The sequence below is a fragment of the Mytilus edulis genome, chromosome 11 (assembly GCF_963676685.1).
Source record: "Mytilus edulis chromosome 11, xbMytEdul2.2, whole genome shotgun sequence".
Lineage (NCBI taxonomy): Eukaryota > Metazoa > Mollusca > Bivalvia > Mytilida > Mytilidae > Mytilus > Mytilus edulis.
The window spans coordinates 60,460,962-60,481,579 of NC_092354.1; the positions used below are offsets into that span (position 1 = coordinate 60,460,962).

General features: G+C 33.4%; 1 protein-coding gene across 1 annotated transcript; it reads left to right on the forward strand.

The window, feature by feature from the left end:
* Positions 1-14,229: 14,229 nt before the first annotated feature.
* On the forward strand, positions 14,230-17,504 carry LOC139495948 (uncharacterized protein KIAA1958-like). The gene is made up of 4 exons (XM_071284374.1): positions 14,230-15,543; positions 16,152-16,235; positions 16,584-16,697; positions 17,134-17,504. The coding sequence occupies exons 1-4, from the start codon at positions 14,544-14,546 to the stop codon at positions 17,235-17,237; spliced, it is 1,302 nt and encodes a 433-aa protein (XP_071140475.1). The 5' UTR covers positions 14,230-14,543; the 3' UTR covers positions 17,238-17,504.
* The last annotated feature ends 3,114 nt before the right edge of the window (positions 17,505-20,618 follow it).

Below are 20,618 nucleotides of genomic sequence, written 5' to 3' on the forward strand. Positions count from 1 at the left end.
CCGTACTTATTATATACTTAGTAGTAAATACAAATAAATTGTATGTGTAATACAATCATTGGCAAGCGTGCTGTATCAGCCTCCCATGATGATATCAATATCAGCACGGTTGCAAAAGCTTTATCACACCTTTAATCTGTATGACGTCATGTCAAACCTATAATCTGTATGACGTCATTTCAAACCTCCTTATCTGTATGATGTCATGTCACATAAAAAACATATCCGTGAGGTATATGTACATAATAAAGTGTATATGATATGACTTTTTTAATATCACACACCGTATCAACCCTCAACCAATATAATCCCTCGAGCAGAGCTCTTCGGATTATATTGGTGTCTCGGGTTGATATGGATGCGATATTGTAAAAGCCATATGATATTCTCTCTCTCTATATATATATAGTAATTCGTGTATCAAGTGAACAGATTCCAAAAATGTAAATGGTGGTAAACTTGTTATAATAACCTGATTTCTGTGTTTTAAAACATCAAATGCCCTTAGACCGACCGACTTAGTTGAACGTTGGTTTAAAAATGCAAAAGTATGATTGGAGTTTTCAAGCAAAAAGTAAAATCACCAAAATATTGAACTCCAAGCAAAATTATAACTACTGTGTATCAAAAGGGTAAGACGCAAATATCGAAGTCAAAAGCTCAGCAAGTCTGAACAATTGATTAACAAATCCTACGTATTTATTCGCCAAACAAGTGGAGATTTCGATTACTGGAGACATTCTATCAATAGTCATTTACAGCAGTCGCCACACAACAAACTATTCGACCGAGTATCTGATACTAAATTTACAACTGTAAACAATGTCTTTAAAGCCATATGTTAACAATCAGGGACACATCAATAGTACTAGTATGTAAATGTTGACCTTAACGAGGAACTACATAGGATAACTTGCATATATCGACTATAAACACACACTTTTCCCTTCAACTAACTTGTCAATTAAGCCGTTATCGGAACGGGTTTTTTTTTTTACCCCTGAACCCTTCCATTCCGAACACCCTCAACTCAATTCATTGGCACAGAAATTGATTTCAATATTGTTAATAATAGATTTACATTCATCGGTTAGATTTACCTTAAAAGAAAAATTTAGAATTCTTTCTGTATTTCATTGTTTGTTCATTTCTGTCCTATTAAATTAATTTATTGAATTTGAAATAAAAGTAAACACAAATTCATTCATTTTATTTATTTATAACTGAGCTTACTCATACTCTATAACATTACACTACGGAGACAATATAGACTTTCATGTCACGACTGTACATAACTCAAAAATACATCTATTTATTGAGTATGATAGACATATAACATGGAGTCAATCCAATACACAACTTGCTTATCATTAAATAGAAGGAGTATTTGTTAACATACATGACATAAATAGAATAATTTGAAGTAAAAACTAAGCAATTCAAAGTCGTAAAATGCTTTTGCACGATTTTTTTATAAGGATGTTCGATTTCAAATGACGCAAAACTAATAAAGAAACACACGGCCTTCATTGTATGTTTCAATATGTAAATGAATGATTTGCTGCAAGAACTGCACTAAATGGGTAAAGTGGACATAGCTTAGCTCTTAGAAAAGAATTAGTATTAGGTTAAAATGCTTAGAAATCTGTGTTGATATCCCACTTCGAATTAGGTTCATTAAAAAAGCCCCTAAAATGAGGAGGGAACAATGTTCATCACAAATTGATTCGAGAATCAAGCATGCCGTCGATAGTCCAAACTCTTATAGTTCATCACGGTTTCAGATATCAAAAGAATCGAGAGAGAAATAATGCAATTTACTGGAGATGTTTGCGGAGTGATTGTAGAAATTCTATGCAGACATACGTGTTCGATGTTGAAGATGAAACTGCAGTCATACAAATTTTACAAGTAAGCCCATAAATTGTTTTTTGAAAATAAACTCACATGTTTCCTGTTTATTTCTGTCCTTGTTTTATTAGGATACTTACACATAAATAAGAAGATGTGGTTTTGGCAATAAGACAACTATCCACCAGAGTCGAAATGAAGCGGATATAAGCAATTGTATTTCGACAGCAACATCCATACCAAATGCATATGGTCGGCATTAAAAGTGGGAAACCATTAAAACGAGCTTTATTGACACAGACACAATTTTTCATTTTTTTTTCTGACAAAAAACGAAAAACTCTTTATTTCAGAGCACATAACATATACATATCAAAAAATCAAGCTCATGCACAGCTGACTTTCAACATAAGTTATATGATCACTTTCATTTTTGTGAATGAACATTGTTATTTGGGTGTTTAAGACTAATTGTGATATTTCATATTGTTATTAATGTTAATAATTGTGTTTTTTTTTCTTTAGGATAAAAATACAGGTATACATGTATCTTCATGCCAAACAAATGAAACATTGTATTTGTGGACAAATGTTTTTTTTGAGTGGGGAGTGTGCAGTGTTGTGCAGTACAATTAGAGCAGTTTAATCTCTTATTTTACTTGCACTTTTCTCTGGTTGTTCTGGTCGCTATTTTAGGCATGCAGATTACCTATTTCATTGTTTTCGCTGCATTGACGCGCTACTGTAAATGTACGTTATGTGGAAACTACGTACGTTATGTGGAAACTACACACACAACTTCGGTAAAATTGTCCTAGTGGGTAGAAATCCGTATCTGAAGCCATGCGAAATCGATTAGACGTCTTGATAGTTATCAAAAGTACCAGGATTATAATTTTATACGCCAGACGCGCGTTTCGTCTACAGACTCATCAGTGACGCTCAGATAAAAATATTTAAAAAGCCAAACAAATACAAAGTTGAAGAGCATTGATGACCCAAAATTCCCAAAAGTTGTGTGAATCTGTTATCAAATATCCGATATAGATATATATGAAGATCATCAGATAATTAATTAGTAGTATATTTCTATTAAAGGTTTATATTTACAATATAATATAAATAAAGTCCGTCGGTATTTCTAGACATGTTTTGGATTAAATACGCATTCAATGTGAAGCAGATTGATATAAATTAGGCGAATTAGGCGGATTATACCTCACAATGGTTTTGTTCATACGAATTGAATGAAATTGCATAATCAAATGATACAATTTAAGTCAGTAGACATTATCACCATTAAAAATTGTTTAGAATTATTCATCATTTATAAAGGTTTAAAGCTTCAAAATGAAAATTATTTGTAACTTTCATAAGAAAATTGAACACAAAACATCTAGGATGTAGACATCGAAGGTTATGGTTTTTCATATCGAAGATGAAACACGAAGAGGTCAAAGTAAAGCTAGCAATCGCATCGTATGATAGGAGAGACGCGCGACCATTGCGCAAAAGAAAATACAAAGACTTTGAAAGACGAATTAGCTTTAGACGTCTAAAAAGAAGTTATGGAACCGAAAATAGAAACCTGACGGAATACTGGAATGCGATGGTCTATTTTGTGGCGAAATTTCATTAAGATTGACACAGTCATACAACATACGAGTTTGTTATTGTGGATATTTAAAATAATAACACCATGCACATTGACATTTAATAATATCCCATTTAATCAACAGGAGCTACTTCATTTTATTTTTCAAATTAAATAGTGATACCAAAGACAATATGAGCTTTTGTAATTTAGTGGTGTCATTCGGCTTGAGCCGAAATCCGTCGCTCGACAGTAACTTTTTAGCTCGCATGGCACAAAGGGTCTTTTGAGCTTTTTTAACCACTTCACGTTCAGTCGACCATTAACTGCAAATACAAATGTTCTCAAATCAAAATTTTACCAATGTGGGTCACAATTAACTTTGAATTGGATAGTGTTTGCTTTTACAGCCTGTTCTTCCATCCCCAGACTTGTATGATTGGAAGAAGCAAGACAACGGCATGTGGAACCCGTTCTGGACAATATCGGCAGAGGCAGTCTCTTCACTACAGGAGCTTGTTCACTGTGGATGCAAGAAAGGTTGTAGAGGACAGTGCAAGGATTTTAAATCCGCTTCCCGTGTACAACTTTATGCAAGTGTGGTGGAGATGTACCCGATGGACAACAGAAATATGAATAAATGTCTTAATGGATACAACACTCAGCTACTGTATACATTTTACAAATGATGTCGGATATGTTCCTTACGTCGTAACTACAATCCCTTTCCCTTCCATGAATGTGACCTACCGAATTAGACTATTTACCAGATTTGTTATCACATAAGCAACTCGACGGGTGCTACATGTGGAGCAGGATCTGCTTATCCTTCCGGAGCACCTGAGATCACCCCTAGTTTTTTGGTGGGGTTCGTGTTGTTTATTCTTTAGTTTTTTATGTTGTGTCATGTGGTATTTTGTTTTTTTGTCTTTTTCATTTTTAGCCATGACGTTGTCAGTTTGTTTTAGATTTATGAGTTTGACTGTCCCTTTGGTATCTTTCGTCCCTCTTTTACTTTTAATTAAACTCATCTGATATATTTACGTTTGTAAATATTGCATAGTTATATTGACTTGTTTTATATTTGTTATTTCGGTCGCCATCTTGACAAAAAACGGAAGTTGATATTTTTTCATATTGGCTTTATATCCTTTTTTGTTAAGAAAGGTCTAAAGAGAATATATACAAAGTTTCATTGGTTTACCACCTTGTCTACGGTTTCTTTGATATTTAGTTTAGAATTATTGCAATTTTGTCCGCCATCTTGGAAAAAAAAACGGAGGTTGATTTTTTTCATGTTGGCTTCATATCTTATTTTGCTTATAAATGTGTTGGGAGCTTACATACCAAATTTCATGTTTTCACCACATTGTGTAGGGTTTTTAAGATATGTTCTGGACTAAAAAGGAATAACATCAAAATAAACAGTAATGACATTTTTTTAGAAAAAAAGTTAGGAAGCTATATGTTCAACTTGTTTTATTATTTCATATTGTTTAAGAATTTTTCTTGAAATAATCAGTTATTTGATTTGATAAACACATATATAATTTTAACACTTCAAGCAGTCATAATTTCCCTTCATCCTTGACTAGTTTTTGATTAATACCTTGTGTATTAATTAGAAGCAACAGGATGTATAATGATGGACATTTATGGCCACCATCAATAAGATAATGTCACAGGTAGTACTGTAGATAGTGACATTTTTCATTGAAGCATCACATTTACGTAAAATTTCGCAATACAGCACTTACATTCAGCCAAGTAAACCAATTTCAACACAGGCACCAGTTGTTACTGGTCGAACTAGTAATTGAGGCGTTTTTTTTTATTTTATAATGGAGACCCTGTTCAAGTACTTTCACAAGAACCTGAATTTCAAAACTTTACCCCATGGTTAGAACAGCATAAACCATTGTAAAACATTTGATGCTCGCCAATTACTTTACAGTTTGACAAAACTTACCTTTTCGGAGAGTTGACAAAATGTTTGTGGTTCTGTGGATACTTTGCCATTGTTCAAAACGACCTACCAAGATTTACCTAGTTATTAACAACATACAATTTTTAAAGATGTTTGCAAAACTGATTACATTGCTCATAATGCAAATGAGGAAGTTGAGGCTCTTAAAGTTTTGTTAGTCAATATTTCTATTGATTACAAAAAAAAATATCATTTACCGTTGAGAGTATGAATTCCCAAATGAAGTTCGACAATGTCAGTAAAATAGATCAAAAGACTTTTACATTCGTGATTACACAAATAATTATATCATAGAGAACAGCTGATGTTATGGCCAAATCAGGATTACCATTAAATCACATATATCATGCATTTGGAAAGATAGGAGAGGACGGAATTCGGGAACTATTATTAGAAAAGAGACAAGACGGACCTCCCCGACTTACAAATAACAAAAAGATAATTACGAAGTTACTTGATTATTTCAATGGACAATACATACATATATCTTTTCATGTCTTAATCTTATTGATCTCATATATAATGGTGCTTTACTTGTTCTATGATTAATGTTAGTTGGTATTATGTTTAAAAAAAAACGTATAATAGTTATCAAAAGTACCAGGATTATAATTTTATACGCCAGACGCGCGTTTCGTCTACATAAGACTCATCAGTGACGCTCAGATCAAAATAGTTTAAAAAGCCAAATAAATACAAAGTTGAAGAGCATTGAGGACCCAAAATTCCAAAAAGTTGTGCCAAATACGGCTTAGGTAATCTACTCCTGGGGTAAGAAAAATAATAAATAGATACAACTAAATCTTACATGGGTAAGTCTTTAACTTGATTATGATAATTAAACAATCTTCTATGAACACCTGATTTATTAATTCCCGCCCAAGATACATGTAGTTATGTTTTTCGTTCCGTGTTTCTGTTTCCGTTTGTCTGTTCCTACCAACCATTGTGTGCATCCGTCCGTCCCCAATCGGGTTTATGTTTTTGGTGAAAGTGGTCATAGATGACGTTATAATCACATCGGCATGAAACTTAGTACATATATCTTAAAGAGTTTCAGACTTGTGGACACCTTTTCTATTTAATTCTTTCTTTAACTTATCCTTTTGTAAAGAACTTTGAAACTCCATAAAACTAACTGATTTATTATCTCGTCCTGATACTGGTTCATTATATTGATTGATTGTTGGTTGCTTAAAGTCCAGGGGCAAATGTTCATGCATATTTAGGACGAGACCAAGTTAACAATAAAAACAATACGTAGGTCTTGTAATGATAAAGGCCATCCGGGATGATGGTCCGGGAAATGTGAACTACCACTGGAAAATGAGGGTATATCGGATAGGGATAGAAATTTGACCTTGCTACAGACCACCTACGGCCCCTCAAAGAGTTGTTGCAAGGGTTCAAAGAGCATGCCACTCTATGTACACGAGACATCGGATTTAACGTCCCCATTCTAACCGGACATTGCTGCAAATTTGAAACATCCCGCACAGTCAACCGGACGCCCCGCTTTGGCAGGCATTTTACTACTATTTTGATTAAAATATAATTTTTTTTTTTTTTATATAATTTTTTCTCTCTCCAAAATTGCAACATGCCCAATTTTCAGCCGCATTTTTCGCATGGATGAAATTGGATTCTCTATCGATTGAAGAACAAAATATCTGAAAGGGAAAAAAAATCATTGTCAGAAATAAACTTTTGAATATTTTGACTATTTTTTTATTATGTCTGTTTAGTTCACGCATCATTGTAAATATAACGGAATTTGATGAAACAGTCATCTAAGTGAGAGGTTTAGCGCTTTAAAACCAGGTTTAATCCAACAGTTTCTACATTTGAAAATGCCTGTACAAAGTCATGAATATGAAAGTTCTTGTCCATTCGTTTTTTATGTGTTTTGTCATTTAATTTTGCCATGTGATTATGGACTTTCCGATTGGATTCTCCTCTGAGTTCAGTATTTTTGTGATTTTACTTTTTGTTTATTCAAAACAAATTTTAATTTTGAACCCCATTTAAACCTGCTAAACATTAAACTAAAGCAACAAAACTAATAATTGGGACCATCAACTTGCAATTGAAACAGGAAGGCACAAAAACATCCCAGCTCCTGAGCGTATTTGTAAGCTTTGTGAGAAGGAGGCTGAAGATGAGATCCTCTTTCTCCTACAATGAAAACAATTGAAACTTATAGAAAAAAAGAACTTTGTATTTTTATCCTAATCTAACAAATGTAGCAATGATAATATGTTTGTATGGCAAATGGGTTGTGAAAATCTAGAGGTTCTAAAACGCCTATGTAGTTTAATAACCAATCTCTAGACCGAGAGGTATAGTATGTAAAAAAAAAAGTAAATGGTATCCATAGATAGTTGAATATCATTTGTATATGTTAAATATATATAAATATCTGGGGTTTTAATTTAACGTTAGTGTTAATTTTCTCTAGTCTATATGTTGTCATTATATATCATTAAGAATTAATAATAATCATTGTAATTAATTGCAATTATACTGCCCTCTTAGGGCGTCCTTGATTGGCAATAACAATATTGTATTGTAAATCTTGACATTGTTGACAAATATTCCGTATAAACTTCAAAATTAATATACCATGGTATTGAAGTATAGATTTTAGATAATGACGTTATTTGTGTCTTAATTATGCGTTATAGCGTTCTTGTATTAGTCTTTGTACATTATTACCTTTACTTCTTGATGTAATTTTGGTAATATCCATTTGCCGTGGCTCGGTACTTATACATCCCGTTATTGTGATATCGTATTTTTTAGGATTATTGTCTTCCGTGTTTGCTAATGTACTTTGTCTATATCTAGATTCAGTTTTCTTTGTTGACATATTTGTTTGTTTGATAGTGATAAAAATTATAACACAATAATAACTGTTGAACACCCCTTTCGACATAATAGTATTACATGTTTTAGGTCGGGTTGTTTTAAGGATGTATTCTTCTGGCGATTCAGTCTCGTTCTGGAATTATTTCCAAAACATATGATACAAGTGGAAAATATCAATGAATTTTTAAAATATTATAATCAAAGATAACTATGTGAGCAATAGTGTATTTACAATAATTAGTTTTTGAGTAATCCAGTTTTCAAATTATACGACCAATCATGTCTGTCTTTTTAGCCAAAAATTTGAGGAAATGGGTGACGGGTACACAAAAAGATTTTACAAGAATCGTGTACATCCCATGTCATGTTTGTCTTTCCCAATTTCTTAGATATGCATTTTTTCAATGATTTATAATAAAAAAAGTTGAAATATTACGAAAAAAAAAAGAAGAGCACCACCATATGATTTGTTCATCAATTATTTCTTTAAAGTCATATAAACCAACAAATCAGGTTAAGAAAAAATGTTTAATTCTAGAAATGTTTAGCTCCCCAGAGGTGTACATCATTAATATCCCACGTATTGTTGTCAATATAACTCAATTGTATGCGACTGTCATACAAGCCAGAGGTTTACCTAGCTATAAAACCGACATTTCATGAATAAAAAATACATGTACCAAGTCGTTTGATGTATTTTAAACTTTCGGTTTTGCCAAACCATTGCCGAGACGTGAACCTTTTCATTTATCATGGTTATTTTATTCTACTAGAATCAACGCTTCCTAAATCTGTCGTTGAAATGTACTCACCGAATCATATGCAATTGTTTCCTTTGACTTACCCTTATGTCGTGCTATGACTGATGTCTCAATTATCATGTGTGCTTTCTTTACATTTTTTCGCTGTTGTTATTGTTCAAATTCAATAAGGCAATCATGTCACATCTTCCTTAAACAAAAACGAATATCATTACTTTGTTATGAACAAATGCAATACAGTAATATCCATGCATTGTCACTGTGGAAACCACCTACAATGTACATTGTCAGGCATCAAAAACAGTTCTTTTATATGTCCCATCTGAACAGAAATTTCACTCAGTGTGCCTGATGAAATTATTCTTGCTTTATTGCGCTCTCAAAATGTGAACAATTAGTTGGTTCTGAAAGAAAATAATTTTACTGAAGACTGCAATATGAGGAATTCTGTATTTATCATTACAATTCGTTATTATATAAATACCATAATGTTGAGTGTAGCATTGAACGCGTGTAGCCTTGTTTGTTCCATTGAATTTTTTTTCTGGACATCCCTAAACAATACTGGATTAGGTGATGTGGATAAATCAAAGTTAATAACTATGGCATGAACGAGAAGACTAATTGTAAAAAAGAGTAGAAGTGGGGAAAACAAGGTCTGTAAGGGTATGCTTCATAAAAAAAAGTTTGAAAAAATTGTTTGATTTTAAAAATATAATATTTCGAAAAGCAGTGCTCTCAGAGACACAAAATTTGTTATTTGGGTCATGTGATTCGTTTGCTTTTATATATTTAAGAACAAAAGAGTACAGTACATTTTAAAATCCGTATCAGTTTACCATCACATGAGCTTGATCATCATTCATCTCTTTACGATTTATACTGCAAGAAGCCATGCAATTCCTTTCTGGTCAAACCAATGCGACTGTTTTCCCTATGTGAGCAAGGGAGGAACTTCCTAGCCCAATCTCTTTACATTCTCTGATGTTATGAAATATGCTGGTTATAGCGAGGCCTTGCCAAATTTATGTATAATAGTAGATAAGCATTGCACCTCTTTAATTAGTTATCAAAGGTACCAGGATTATAATTTAGTACGCCAGACGCGCGTTTCGTCTACTTAAGACTTAAAAGTGACGCTCATACTATAATGTCTGTACTGGCCAACAATGTTATCATCGTTATCAAGAGGAGTGATAGTCCTTTGGTTTTGAATAAAACTAATAATGTATGGTCCTAACCATTTAAGTGTCAACCCCAGTTGCAATTTCTAACATACTTTATAGGTTTAAAAACAGTATAAATGACTTGCATAGCTTTCCAAATACAGCTTTCACAACCAGGTCTTTGGAAAAATATAACGTTGTACTTAGGTTACAATGACCTGCTTGGTTCATTCCTAGGTTGAATATGCAATGGTGAAAATGTTAATTCGTGATTTATTTTTATTTTGTTGAAATTAGCTCAGCGCTTCTTATGTCAAGACACCTGGTCTCGCACTTTTAAGAGTTAATAACATTCCCGAGGTTTGTTATCTTGCTTAAGTTTGTTCTAAATTATCTAAAACATCTGAACTCCTGTCAAATCGTGTCTACAAAACTACTCAAATGTCTCTGGTGGAAAGTTTTTCTCATCGGCAATCATACCATATCTTATTTTTATATTTTAAAAACTAAGCAACCAGAACCTCACACAAACCCGGAGTGATCTCATGTGCTCTGAAATGGTCAATATAAATGCAAATTCTAAAACAAAAAATCTACACTGAATGATTTGCATTAGTTTGTATTCAAGAGTATGACACGTCGAAATTATGTGTTCATGTATGTTTCTAATAAATTCTGGATGTCTTTAACTGGGAAATTGACCATTGTCACCCACTGGATCAATACAGTCCGGAGTAAATCCTTGAAACAAAACAAACTTAAGGTCATCTAAATTTCCTGTCCTATCGAGAAGGCCATTGGAAGAATCCGTATGACCTGCAGTGTGTCATAAATTTAACGTAAGCTTGTGGTTTTCTATATTTTGTAGAACACAAGCTGGATACTAGTTATGTTGATACTCAACATCAACGTAATAAAGGGAACAGTAGTATACCGCTGTTCGAAATACTTAAATCGATAGAGAAAAAACAAATCCGGGTTACAAACTGAAACTGAGGAAAACGTTTCAAATATAGGAGAACTACGACACAACAGAAACACAACATTAAAATGTAACACATACAGAAACGAACTATAATATAACAATTGCCATTCTCCTTACTTGGTACAGGGCATTTTAAGAAAAAAAAGGTGGGTTGAACCTGGTTTTGTGGCATGCCAAACCTCCCGCTTTAATGGCAATGTTAATTTTAACAATACAATGATAACACTACATGACAGGGCTACACTACAAATAAATGGGAGAAAATATAGGACAGAGAAACAACGAAAGTTACCAGGTTAAAAATTTTAATACGACAGACGTGCGCCACGTCCACACAAGACTATCCAGCGATGATCAGATGAAATAAGTTATAAAGCCAAAAACAAGTATAAAGTTGAAGATTACCGAGGACCAAAAGTTCCAAAAAGTTGTGACCAATACGGCCAGGGTAATCAGCCTGGGACAATAACATCCTTATTACTTATTAATAATTCATACTTTTGAAAACAGTAAATTTTATAAAATGATTATATCATAGATTTACATGATTAAAATGAAGTCATGACTAGCTACAGAATAAACACGGATACATTACAAAAATACACAACCGTGTTATCCAAAGCCAGTGCAACAAACAAAGTACCGTTACATTTGATTTTCTAAAACGAGTTCCCCAAATTAAGAAAGAATTTGGACAATGGACAAAATTCAAGATTAGATTTGTATGACTTATCTAACAGCAGTGAAAATTACAATACTAATTAATATCAAATTGTAGTAGTTATTAGATAATTAATTATATTATCTAGCTATGTCGGTGTGTCTTATGAATCAAACTATAAACCCGTGTAAATTTCGTTGATCCAAACTAATCTCTAATAGATGAACTGGATGATTAATTATCTTTACCATAACACACGAATACAACAGAAAAAAAAAAAGATTTACAACTACAAACTTAAGAAATGTGACAAAATCCGATGACAATTACATATATAACATCAAACTAAATAAATGAATTTGGGATGGAAAGTAACATGACAAATATAATGTTTCTTTGATACTGCCGCTAGACCATATCTCATATTTTGCTTGGTTTAAATTGAGGGCGAATTTATTGCAAGTCAAACCGGTTTGGGTCCGGGTTTAGAAAACCAGTTTAGGGTTTTAAAAAAATAGTTTGTAACAACAACGTGGTTTCCTTAATTTCGGTGAACGCATGGTTTTATAACTTAACATAGCGGACATTCTCATGGTGAAAGATTTGTTAGTACACAGAAAATTTCAGTTCACATTTTTGTTGGCTTTCATTGAGAAACGTAGAAAGATAGCCAGAATGAAAGACTACGTTGAAAATGTACTTCCATTGTATTCCCCTGATGACTTTAGACAACGTTTCAGAATGAGCAGATCCACATTTGACAGAGTAGTCATTCACTTGTCTCAAATATTAGTTGTTGGATATAAGGGAGGCATGATGAAAGTGTCTATAGAGAGACAGCTGTTAATTTTCATTAGATATACCTCTTCCCAACTGACATCGAGAGAAATAACTGATAACATTGGCGTTTGTGAGGGTACTGTACATGCCATTGTCATAGAACACTGTCAATTATTTGTTCTTATATGCTATTCGGTATTATTAAATGGCCTACCGGATTAAACGTTCAAGAATCTGTCTACAGTTTTTTTTTCAGCACAAAGGTTTTCCCAGTGTTATAGGTGATATTGATGGTTCACATATACCAATTTAAACACCTACAGTCGACGTTGAACAATATTGGAAAGGGGCACTCGCTTCGAGATATATGAAAAACCTAATATATTATTTTTTTGGCTCAATCAGTAATGAAATACAAATTATAGTGAAATAATAATTCTTTTTTAGTAGCCAATAAGGTTCAATTTTGTCAAAATAAGCAAAAAAATATTGATTATGACTTATTCACTTGTAAGTGAATAATTCGACCGCATTGAATCCGTATTCATGTGAACTTTAATTTAACCGCTTAGCTTGAGATGGGTAACACGTGAATTGTATGTGTAAAGTTATTCAAAGGAAGAGAATGTCAACATTGAAAGTGAAACAAAGGTCAATCATTTGATTGACTGATTCGATCCACAAATAAACATTCTAATAAGGTAAAAACAATGATAAACATATATTTTTTATCTGCAATATGAAATTAAATAGACCTAGAATAATTCAACAGCACGTGGTTGCTTAATCTATAACTATATTTATGTTTGCATCGCTTATATGGTCATCGGATGACTATAGAGGTCAACTCGATAAATAATTAGATGGCGTCTAGACTGATCAAATACACACGAAACGAAGCTACGTATTTTCATGCCTGTGCCTTGTTTATAGTTTTATTTAGATTTTTAATAGTTTGGATAAATGTTTTACATTGTTATTAACCCAAATATGAGAATTTGACATCTAGTGCCCCTTTAACTGCAAAATATGTCCATATATTGTACTGCAAGCAGTTTGTGACTATATTTACATTTTCTGGGTGTTTATTAGCGGATGGTCAGGTTCAGTTCATGATTCTATGATTTTGAAAAAGTCGCCTTTGTTTGGCAATATAAAAAAGAAGATGGTGTATGATTGCCAACTATCCACAAAAGTCCAAAATGACACAGACGTTAACAACTATAGGTCACCGTACGGTCTTCAACAATGATCAAAGCCCATACCGCATAGTCAGCTATAAAAGGCCCCGATAAGACAATGTAAAACAATTCAAACGAGAAAACTAACGGCCTTATTTCTGTAAAAAAAAATTGAACGAAAAACAAATATGTAACACATAACCTGGGACAGTGGTATAACAATACAACATAAGAACGAACTATAAAAATCAGTTGAAAAAGGCTTGACTCATCAGATGGACAAACATACAAGTGGACGTGGCCCGGTACTTATACATTCCGACACAAAAAGACACAATGAACATATCTGAGAGTACTCGCAGTTATCTGACAGCTAGTTCAAAGCCACTAACAACTATTATTATACTTCCTGTAAGAATGTCCTTCTATAGTTAAATTACTCTATTTTTGCATAGTTTTTAAAAGAAATATATAGCGTTAACTGCACTATGCGAAAATAGTATGTCTTGCTGTTGTAAATGACTATTGATTTTAACGTCAATCATTGTTTGATTTCACGAGAGAAGGTGGAGCTTAGTCGCATTGACAGACAAGTGGGCTGGACTTATTAGCCTGATCATATGTGCGCTTAAAATAACGATGTTATAAACCACTAATTAAAGTCGCTTAATGACTATACTGTCGTCTGCAAAAAAACAAAACAAGCAAGATGTCGCGGTTTGGTCAAGACGACCCTACAACATTTAGAAAAGAGAACTTTAAGTCCAAGAAAACTGGTCAACAAACACATTTTGCTGTTAAAGTTTTGTCAGATTTCATTGTTGAAAGAGGTATGGAAATTGACATTTTGGAAGCCACAAAAGATGAAATCGCAAACTTATTGCAAGATTTTTATGCCAACTTTCGAAATAAAAGTCAAGAATATTACAAGAAAAATACTCTTCTAGCCATACGACAGAGCATAAATAGATATCTGAAGGAGAACGACAGGTTTTTTGACATCATAACCGACCCCGAATTTACCCGAGCGAACGACAACTTTACTTCCCTACTCAGGAAAACGAGAGAAGAGGGAAAAGGAACTGTTACCCACCATGAGGCTATCTCCCTAGAGGATTTGAGAATGCTGTATGAACACCCACTAGTTTTTAACACGTCAACTCCCCAGGGCCTTCTAAATAAAACTATATTCGAGACAATCTTATATTTCTGCAGAAGGGGTCAAGAAAATCTCTCACAATTGAAGGTTGATGAATTTAAAGTTGACTCGGATCAAAAAGGGCAGATGTATGTCCGTAAACTTACAACAGAACTAACAAAAAACCACCAAGGTACTACAAATGAGCCAGAGGGTTCAGGGGGAATGATGTATGCTACTGGCACAGATAGATGTCCTGTTAAATCTTTTGTAAAATATCTAAAGAAACACAATAATGCAAGCAATAGATTATTCTTGCATCCAAAGAATTCATTCAGTGAACAAGATGATATGTGGTTCAGAAATGAACCAATTGGACAGAACACCATAAAAGTGTTTATGAAGAATTTGTCGAAGTCAGCAAAATTATCTAGAGAATACACCAACCACTGTATCCGGTCAACATGCATAACCTTGCTGGACTATAGTGGCTTCCAATCCCGTCACATCAAGACTATCAGTGGACACAGAAATGAGGCATCTTTATCAAGCTATTGTTATGATACTTCAGGTAAATGCTATACACAAATATTTAATATTTATTGTGCAATTGCTAAAATTTTATTACAGTTATTTAAGGAATGACTAATATTTTTTCTGTCTATGAAGAAATAACATAAAAAATGTGGTATATTACAGTCATTTCTTATAATTTAATTCTAAATTTCATTTCAAACCGTAGAAAACCATGAAAAAAGGTTGACGTCACGGTCACATGACTAAATTATGTCTATGGGCTGATAACAAAATAACGTCAGCCAATCAGAAGATGCGTTACATCCAAAATTAAATTATATCTATATATATATCTTATGCAGTACATCATTTGTACATATAATAACAAAAATATACATTGAATTACAACAATATTGTAAGAATATTTCTGCTTTTAATATCATAATTGAGTTTATCCAAAATTTGTATGTAAAATCTCAAAAAGGTATTGGGTTTAATGTGTGATATGACTGAGTACAATATTTATATATTCTTTATTCTAATGACTATTCTTGTACATTTCTTTATTTTATTGTGCATGTTTATAAATTAATTTTACTGTCTGTCAATCATTTTCTGAACTCATATAAATGCTTTCATTGTTTTTTTATAAATACATTTCAGATAAACAGAAAAAGAGTATGTCTGATGCATTAAGTAAATGTACCTATGGCACATTACAACAGACAGAAAGTAGGAGTGTAACTAGTAAGTATAATCATGTAAACTATAAAATTAAACAAAATAATCAAAGAAATGCAAAGAAAAAATAACCTAGGAGAAATGCATGTATTTATCGTCTTGTTGGTACCATGAAATATAGCACACTACATTGTTGCATTGACTCCCCTCAAATATTATAGCACAATAAAATCACATCGAAAATTGTATTCTAATATTTGCCACTAAACTTGGGTTGTACTGTTTAAAGATACTGATAAGACAACTTTTCATATGGCTCCTAAGTCCTTTTGTACATATAGTCTATATAATATATAAATAGTTCTCCTTACATGCAAGATAGTGTAAAAACAAACTGAATTCTTTTTATTACAGTTAGCTTGTCCCAGGAAAAGACTGTTTCTACCTTCACGTCGGATGAGAATGAACAGCCAATACCTCTACCAGTAATAGAGACTGTTTCTGCTGTTAGAAATAGTAAGAGACAAGGTATTTTTTTTTTGTATTCAGGTACTATTGAAATAGTATTAACTATTCAACATATATTTTGGGTCAACAACATGAAATAAATGACAAAAGGTTTGTCACATAGTCTTCAACAATGAGATCTTCCTTAAAGTCACTCTCCTACATGTCCCGTTACATATAATGGAGTCCATGAACAAAATGGCATTCAGGTGAATTAATTGCATATTTAATTCACATGTAAATACATTTATGTCTCAACATTCTTCAGTACATTTTAAAAATGAAAGTACGCTTTTACTTGTTTTTGATAGTACAAATGATGGTACCGCTGGATGTGTAAATATGGCCAAGAACTATTTGTGCAACTTTTTTTTATGTTCAACTAGAATAATTTGTTACCTAATAGTATTGGTACTTTGTTCACACTCAAAAGCTGACTTTATTTAAATTATTTCAGTTGAAACTGCACCATATGATCCAGATATCATTGACTTTTTGGGACTACCTGATGATGTTTGGTGGACTATTGCCAATCAGTCGAGAATTCTGACCACCAAATAAGTGCCCCAAAGCAAATGAAGATGATGCCATTGATGAATATTTCAAATTGTACTGTTAATATCAACTATTACAATAATTGAATTTGAACAATAAGGGAAAATACATTGTAGTAGATATTATTTGAATTATAAGGACATTTAAGAGACTTTAAGATACCGTAGTTTCTGTTAAAACTTTATTTTATATTTGTTAACATATGTTCACTGCTATTGAAACCAAAATAGTCATTTGTTACAGATAAATTGTAATAAATGACATTTACTGTTACTATTACTTGGTTTTTTTTAAGTTATAGAGTACTGTGAAGAAGATTAACAAATGAAATGGAAGAGGTTTGGAGTACACCTTCTTGAGAAAAATCCAAAATAATACAGAGACAAATCTAGGACATAATGCTTTAATTGTACTTCTTCATCTTGAAGTGAACATGAGTTTAAGCTTTCAACAATGAGCAAACCGCTGGAACCTGCTTTTCTGTTTGTCTTTTTCATTTTTAGCCATGGCGTTGTCAGTTTGTTTTAGATTTATGAGTTTGACTATCCCTTTGGTATCTTCCGTCCCTCTTTTATAGCAAGTTTAACACAACTTCTAGCACCAGGCCAACCAGTATTCTATTGTATGTCAGTAATGATTTATATTCAGATACAGAGTTAAAATCAATCACTTCACCTCAAAACATACTATTGAATCAATCCCTTTGATAATCTTTCTTGCAGCTATAAAGACAAAGTCAAAGTCTTTTTAAGAGAGCAAATATATGTTGATAAGATTACATAAAAGGCATATTTTTTATATTGAAATACACTATTGTCACTATTCAAAATAGTACACAGTCAGTATAATAATGATATTAATGTTGTGTTTAACATTGACTATGGAAAATAGTAGCCAGGGTGAGAGACAATAGTGCACGACCCGAAGGGTCGTGCACTATTGTCTCTCACCCTGGCTACTATTTTCGCATAGTCAATGTTAAACACAACATTATTATATAAATAAAAAAATCATGCATCTAAGACTAAACTATCAATCCGTACACATCAAAGCATTTTAAAATAAGGAGGAACTCTTCCCCTCATTTGATTGGGGATTCCGCATCTGGATTAACTGAATGGCTACTGACACCTTCCAAAGATTTTGGAAACTTATCCTGTGATCAGAAACGCTACAATTTCATCCACAGTTCAACAAGGGTGTGCATTGAAAGGGCATTTGGGGCACTAAAGGGTAGATTTAGACGTTAAAACTGGTTTTAAGCTGTTGTGTGTTTCACGAAGTTTTAGACAGTAAAACTGGTTTTAAGCTGTTGTGTGTTTCACGAAGTTTATTTACTTGTGATGAATTTGAGGAGTATATCCACGAAGGGTTAAAAAACAATGAGGAAATCAATGACTTTCAGGACGTTCCGTGTAGGACGGAAACCGCAGAACAAAAACTCCAGTTAATTGTGAACATGCTGAAATAGATACCCTATTGTTTTAAAATAGATCCTCAGGACGAGAACAAATTCAAAAATAGGTAGGTCTTGTCATAATAGAGGCCATTTGGGATGATGGTCGGGGAAATTTGGACTGCCACTGGAAAATGAGGATATATTGGATAAGGACAGACATTTTGCCTTGCAACAGGCCACATACGGACCCCTCAAAGAGATGTTGCAAGGGTTCTTAACGTGCAAAGAGCGTGGCACTCTCCTTACACAAGGCATCGGATTTCACGTCCCCAATCTGACCGGACTTGACTGCGAACTTGATACTTCCGGCACAGCCAAACGGACGCCCAACTTCGGCAAGCGTTTTACTGCCGGTCGGAAGAAGACCAAGTCACCATATTTCTCTTCCCCAGTCAACCTTGGTGGTCAATACTGTTATAAAAAACTCGCATGACACAGTTGACTCTTCTCTTCCATATGACACAAATGAACAAAGAATGTGGTTTAACATATTTTAGCATATACAATTCCATTTATTATATGCTTTAAAGCCATATATAACATAAAAACATTGACAAATTTAAGTCAAATAATAATGATAAAGGTTATTCTTCTTTTCAGCTGGTAATAATAAAGTAAAAAAATCAATGAATAAAACATATAAAATAAATATCACATTTCGGGTAACAAGTATTGATGAATAAATAATGTCTATGTTTTCATAAGGGCGACAATCTCGGACATAGTTCCATTTTTTTTCTCTTCCGCCTCCATTTTGTACTGATGTTCCCTTTTCCCAGCTCTGAAAAAAAACTACTGATGTTCATACTTGAATTCATCGTGCATATTTGCCATAAACATCAACATTTTCTTTTGTGGCCCATTCTTTTCCCCCTTCTTACATGAATTTTGTGTATCAGATGATTCTACTATTAAATCATTAATTCTTTTTTCTCCCCGACTGCTTTGACATTCAGTATTCATACAATCGATAATATCGCTACTTTCGTCTTCGGGTATAATTGATTGGTTCATTGCTGTTTGACTCATTGAATCAAGTGTAAATGCTGGCTTAACATTTGCTTTATATCCATAGGCTTTCTCCATCTCTTTGAAGAATGGAGATTCTTTTGCATCATTCCGTCTTTTTGAATTATGGTCCACAGTATCACGGAATGATTTTGTTAGATTCTTCCACTTTTGTTCACACTGTAGATATGTAAAATTATTTCCAAATGTATTTATGTCTTCTGCTATATTCTGCCAGATAACTTTTTTTCACTTCCTTGTTTGTTAAATTTGTCGTCATATGCAACATGAAGATCTATTAACTTTTTCACTTCTGCTGTCTTCAACAACTTGCCCGATGAACCTGACAAATATGTTGCAGGTTTATTTTGAACTTCTGCTGATGTGCCTTTCGATTGTGCTTCACCTGCTATACAATGTTTCAACTGGTTCTACATATATTATGTTCCAGGTCTAGCCTGGGCTTCAATTGATGTTCCAGGTCAAGACTGGGTTTCAATTGATGTGCAAGGTCTAGACTGTGGTTCTACAGATGTTTCAGGTCTAGACTGTGGTTCTACAGATGTTCAGGTCTAGACTGGGCTTCTATATATGTTCCAGGTCAAGACTGGGTTTCAATTGATGTGCCAGGTCAAGACTGTGGTTCTACAGATGTTCCAGGTCTAGACTGTGGTTCTACAGATGTTCAGGTCTAGACTGGGCTTCTATATATGTTCCAGGTCAACACTGTGCTTCAATTGATGTTCCAGGTCTAGACTGGGCTTCAATTGATGTTCCAGGTCTAAACTGAGTTTCAATTGATGTTCCAGGTCTAGACTGGGCTTCTATTGATGTTCCAGGTTTAGTTGGTGCTACTGCGGATGTACCGGGTTTAGACCAAGCGTTTTACTGCCGGTCGGAAGAAGACCAAGTGACCATAT

Bases quoted from the DNA above. Each gene is read 5' to 3' on its own strand.
- LOC139495948 (XM_071284374.1), top strand. From the start codon at position 14,544: ATGTCGCGGTTTGGTCAAGACGACCCTACAACATTTAGAAAAGAGAAC. The intron at 15,544-16,151 runs GTAAATGCTATA...AATACATTTCAG, and splicing joins CTATTGTTATGATACTTCAG to ATAAACAGAAAAAGAGTATG. The intron at 16,236-16,583 runs GTAAGTATAATC...TTTTTATTACAG, and splicing joins AGAAAGTAGGAGTGTAACTA to TTAGCTTGTCCCAGGAAAAG.